The following is a 5768-nucleotide window of genomic DNA, read 5'->3' on the forward strand; positions in this document are numbered from 1 at the left end:
ACAGGGGTCTGAACGTCTCATTAAAATATAGAAGTTTGTCATGGGAATGAAAAAGCAAAAAAATCTGCTAGTAAGTAAACCTGTGTGTTCAGGATGTATGAGAAACAATTTGGACTACCATTAGGTAAAAAGTCAAATTGACCTGAAGGCAGTCAAAAGTTAAAGGGCCACGATACCCAAATGCTGAAACACTTGAAAGTGATGCAGCATAGCTGTAAAAAGCTGACCTAGAAAATATCACCTGAATATCTCTATGTAAAAAAGAAAGATATTTTACCTCAAAATGTCTCAAGTATTTAAACCCCATTACAAAGGACTTTAAGCAGCAAATCAGTATGTCTGTCCCGGGATAGGCAAGGGAGTGAGCTTCCTGCACGTTCATATTTCCTTATTCAGTTTAAGGAAGTTTATTATGAAATATTATGAAAGTTAAGTCAAATCTCACGAGATTCACAGTAAAAGAGTTCATGAACTCAGCACAGTTGATGCCGATTGGCTGCAATTCATTTCTTCATTTATTTTTTTTTTTTACCTGCAGCTGGACAGCAGCTGAAGTATAACTTTTTACACAGCACTTACTCTGCTGACCTGAGGAGATTGTGAGGTAAAATATCTCCTTTTTTACATAGAGATTGCTCAGGTGATATTTTCCTGTCAGCTTTTTACAGTTATACCTGCATCAGTTTGAAGTGATTTAGAATAAAGAGGTATTATGTCCATTTAATTAAAAATAATTTTGGAGCTTTGCTGTTCTTTATTTAATTTCAAGATTAATTATAAAAAAAAAAACGCAAAAATAAACGTTGCCAAAGAGATGGGACTATACCACAAACAATCCACTGAGACAATTTGCACCACCTTCCAAAGATGCCTTGCTAGTGTAATAAAAAGAAGCCTAACACCTCAATGGCATTTTGATAAATTCATATTTATATATGGGCACTATTTAAAAAAATATATTTTGTGCTTCCTAGCACAATAGGCATATAAAAAAACAGAAGCATGATGTCAAGGGGGATATTAGAAGCAATATAGGAAGTCAAAGGCAAAAACATCACCTGGTGGGATCCCATATCAGCCACACTCTCTTCTTATCCTTCTTGTCTTTCTTTTCCTCCTCCTTCTCTTAGAGGAGTCATAGTGCTCACTGCAGATGTGGAGAAGTTGCTGAACTTTTAAAACATTACCAGAACCTTGCAAAAAAATAAAAAATAAAAAAATACTAATCTAGCCAGAATCTTAAATAGAAAAGGATAAGTCTACTAAATTATTTCTTCTGTTCTTACCTGCATATGCACATATATCCACAAGTGCGTTGGCAAAACTGCGGAATGGCTCAGACACAACCTCTAGTGCAGCTAGAATTGCTTCAATAGCCTCTCCCTTTCCTGAAAGGCAAAGAACCAATGAGAAAATCACCACTAAACATAGAATTATTGTGTAGTGCAAGATTTTAACAGACAACCTAATATACATGACACTCCATCAGGGCAGGATCCAGCTCAAGACATAAGGTGTTCTAAAAATTGATTTATCTCTGAAAACTGAAAGTGACCACAACTTGACACTCTACGGTGTCCAATCAATGATGATCTTTATTCCTGGCTTTTATGTAGCTGTTAGGGCTGGAACTGGAAAACTCAATTTTAGATTAAACCTCCCCCACCAACCATTGTTAAGGAATTGATTAGTTCTTCCCTCTTACCTAGATGGTTAAGTCCCAAACCAAGGGGCAACCAACGAGCAAATGTGTCTTTCAACTCCTGCTCCGATTTCTCCATGATTGTTTGCAGAATTGTGGATGTCACATCCCCATTGCAGGATCCGACAGCAATCATGCCACATGCTAAAGCTGTTACCCCAACTACCTAGAAATAATTAAAATCAGAAACACTCCTTTTAGCCATATACATTGTCTCAAATATTTACGAGCAACTAACATGCCAGAGTTTGAGAACAGGTTTTAAAAAACAAAAACAAAATTTATCTTACCTCCATACTGGACTTTGAGTCCCCCATGACTGGAAGTAACAGGGTCAGAACATCATCACGATTTGAGCCTGCATATGCAAGACCTAACCTGCATTATAGCATATGGAGTATCAGTAAAAAGTATTTCTGAAGATTAAGTTATATTTAGCAAAGAGAGAAACATACAAAAAAGTTTTGCACATCCTATAGCTGGAATTCAGAAAAAAAAATTATAGAACAAGAAGAGAGACAGCGCAAATCCGATTCAAGGTGGTATTTAATGCACAGAAATGCAACACGCCAGTAATGTACACTTACTAGAAAGACAGATAAAATAAGCCCCAATAAAGTGGAGAGGAACTCAATGTTCTCACAGCGTAAAACCGCCAGTGCATGCGTGATCCGGGTATTCAGATTTCAAAGATTCCCGGCTTGTGTTGTAGTTACGCAGCCACCTGTAAACGTCACTGCGAGTCTTTTCTCCTTCTCCTATGGATACTCGGACAGACCAAAATAGCACCCCGGCTTTCAAGAGTATTTGGTCCTTGGTAATAATAGTCCTTATATACAAGTCCTTAATTAACACAATTGATAAAACTCATGTTCGTTAGAATTCATGCTGATTCATCACATATACGAATACACACATGGCAATTGAGAATATATTAAAAAAGGTATGTAAATACATAAATTCATCTTTAGATAAAAATACAAACTTTTAAAAGACAATTTTCATAGCATTCAAAAATAAATAAATAATAATATCTAATAAAAAACATAATATAATTAAAAACACAGGAAATATTCAATAAAAACACCATTAGACGGAACCACTATTTAAATAGAAAACCTCATACACACAAGTAGAACAGCTTTATAAAACATTTTATAAAAAAGTCATAAAAACGCTTGTACATCAAGATCAACGTTGAGACCTAATGGAGCAAGACTTCTCAACCTATAAATCCATTTGGTTTCTTTCCTCCTTAAATGGAGTAATCTATTGGTCGTTCCTGGGGGTACCCAGTCAATGATTTGGATGTGTAAATCACGTACATCACTACCATGTATAGATGTAAAGTGAACTGGCACACTGTGCTTATCAAGAAAAAAAAAAAAAAGAGCACTAGAAATAGACGAGGTACAAGAGGAGGAATTAGAATTAAGAGGAGGAAACAGAAGAAGGTTAAACTAGAGCAAATGAAGAAAGATTGTTAATATTTCTGATCTAGTATTGTCAATTGATGACATTAGACTATTGGGTAAGGGTTTGAATTTTGCCCCAAAATCTAAGCCCAATAAATTTGAGGTTTATATGGATATTCAAAAATATATCCGAAAAATGACCTTAAAAAGTTATTTTCTAAAAGATAATAAAAGTTATGTAAAACCCAATAATAACTTTATAGAGGGCAATGATATTTGTACACTATGTACCCTTAAAAGTCTAGAGGCTGAGGCCGGATATATTACCCCGGTTTCTGACCTTAGGGTAGACCCTATGGAGGACAGTGATTTGATTGTAAATCCTCTTCATAAAGAGAGAGGTCCAAGTTAGACATAGAAGTTTTAAAGGACAATGACGCTTTTACCCCTTACACATGCAGGTGAACAGCTCTCCCTTTTTAATAAGTTAGTTTGTAGAGACCTAGATATTGAGCTCTCCAAATGCAATATAAATAGGTATAGTGATAATCTTACATAAAGTGAAAGGGGAACTTTGAATTCATAAAAAAAAAAAAAAAAAAATCAGTGGTAATAAGGGCGGCTGATAAAGGTGGCTGCTTAGTCATCCAAAATCGAGAGGCTTATGTTAAAGAAGCATATAATATTTTAGGAGATTCACATACATATAAATGTCTTACATTTAATCCCACAGTTGGTTTTTAAAAAAAAACAAAATTTATGCTTACCTGATAAATTCATTTCTCCTGTAGTGTGGTCAGTCCACGGGTCATCATTACTTCTGGGATATTATCTCCTCCCCTACAGGAAGTGCAAGAGGATTCACCCAGCAGAGTTGCTATATAGCTCCTCCCCTCTACGTCACCTCCAGTCATTCGACCAAAGGACCAACGAGAAAGGAGAAGTCCAAGGGTGTAGTGGTGACTGGAGTATAATCCAAAAATTTTTTTTAGCCTGCCATAAAAAACAGGGCGGGCCGTGGACTGACCACACTACAGGAGAAATGAATTTATCAGGTAAGCATAAATTTTGTTTTCTCCTGTTAAGTGTGGTCAGTCCACGGGTCATCATTACTTCTGGGATACCAATACCAAAGCAAAAGTACACGGATGACGGGAGGGACAGGCAGGCTCTTTATACGGAAGGAACCACTGCCTGAAGAACCTTGTCTCCCAAAAACAGCCTCCGAAGAAGCAAAGAGTGTCAAATTTATAAAATTTGGAAAAAGTATGAAGGAGAAGACCCAAGTTGCAGCCTTGCAAATCTGTTCAAACAGAAGCCTCCTTCTTAAAGGCCCCAAGTAGAAGCCACAGCTCTAGTAGAATGAGCTGTTAATTTCTTTCAGGAGGCTGCTGTCCAGCAGGTCTCATAGGCTAATCGTATTATGCTACGAAGCCAAAAGAGAGAGAGGTACCAGCCGAGCTTTTTGCACCCTCTCCTCTGACCAGAATAAACGACAAACAGCGGGAAGACGTTTGACGAAAATCCTTAGGTTGCCTGTAGATAAAAATTCAGGGCACGGACTACATCTAGATTGTGTAGCGAGACGTTCCTTCTTCGAGGAAGGATTAGGACACAAAGATGGAACATACAATCTCTTGATTGATATTCCTGTTAGTGACCCACCTTAGGGTAAGGAACCCAGGTTTAGTACGCGAACTACCTTTGTCTGAATGAACAAAATCAGATAAGGAGAATCACAATGTAAGGCAGATAACTCAGAAACTCTTCGAGCCGAGGAAATAGCCATTAAAAAACAGAACTTTCCAAGATAACAACCTTGATATCAATGGAATGAAGGGGTTCCAACGGAACACACCTGTAAAACATTAAGAACTAAGTTCAACTCCATGGCGGAGCAACAGTTTTAACAACAGGCTTGATCCTAGCTAAAGCCTGACAAAAAACTTGAACGTCCGGGAACTTCTGACAGACGTTTGTGTAAAAGAATGGACAGAGCTGAAATTCTGTCCCCTTTAAAGGAACTAGCGGAAATACCCCTTTTCTAAACCTTCTTGTAGAAAGACAATATCCTCGGAATCCTAACCTTACTCCATGAGTAACTCTTGGATTCGCACCAATATAAGTATTTACCGCCATATTTTATGGTAAATCCTTCTGGTAACAGGCTTCCTAGCCTGTTATTTAAGGTATCAATAACTGACTCAGAAAAACCACGTTTTGATAAAATCAAGCGTTTCAATTTCCAAGCAGTCAGCTTCAGAGAAGTTAGATTTTGATGTTTGAATGGACCCACTGGATCAGAAGGTCCTGTTTCAGAGGTAGCAGACCAAGGCGCGGACAGATGACATGTCCACTAGATCTGCATACCAAGTCCTGCGTGGCCATGCAGGGCTATTAGAATCACTGATGCTCTCTCCTGTTTGATTCTGGCAATCAATCGAGGAAGCATCGGGAAGGGTGGAAACACAAAGCCATCCGAAGGTCCAATGTGCGTGTCAAAAGCATCTATCCCAGAACCGCTCCCCGGATCCCTGGATCTGGACCCGTAGCGAGGAAAGCTTGGCGTTCTGACGAGACGCCATGAGATCTATCTCTGGCTTTGCCCCAACGTCGAAGTATCTGGGCAAAGACCTCTGGATGAAGTTCCC

At 38.2% G+C, this 5768-nt stretch overlaps 1 protein-coding gene across 1 annotated transcript; it reads right to left on the reverse strand.

Annotated features, from left to right (window-relative positions):
• Window positions 1–1067: 1067 nt before the first annotated feature.
• Window positions 1068–2076, reverse strand: LOC128643808 (26S proteasome non-ATPase regulatory subunit 2-like). Its single transcript, XM_053696631.1, has 4 exons — window positions 1993–2076; window positions 1706–1868; window positions 1287–1388; window positions 1068–1193 (listed from the first exon to the last, which is right to left on the reverse strand). Exons 1-4 carry the CDS (start codon window positions 2017–2019, stop codon window positions 1075–1077), a joined length of 411 nt encoding a protein of 136 aa, XP_053552606.1. The 5' UTR covers window positions 2020–2076; the 3' UTR covers window positions 1068–1074.
• Window positions 2077–5768: the final 3692 nt, after the last annotated feature.

Source organism: Bombina bombina, unplaced genomic scaffold (genome assembly GCF_027579735.1).
Source record: "Bombina bombina isolate aBomBom1 unplaced genomic scaffold, aBomBom1.pri scaffold_2523, whole genome shotgun sequence".
In the NCBI taxonomy this organism is placed as follows: Eukaryota; Metazoa; Chordata; class Amphibia; order Anura; family Bombinatoridae; genus Bombina; species Bombina bombina.

Coding starts and splice junctions, on each gene's coding strand:
- LOC128643808 (XM_053696631.1), bottom strand. CDS start 2,019: ATGGGGGACTCAAAGTCCAGTATGGAG. Junction 1,389..1,705: donor TTTGGGACTTAACCATCTAG/GTAAGAGGGAAG, acceptor TTTGCCTTTCAG/GAAAGGGAGAGGCTATTGAA. Junction 1,194..1,286: donor GGATATATGTGCATATGCAG/GTAAGAACAGAA, acceptor TTTTTTTGCAAG/GTTCTGGTAATGTTTTAAAA.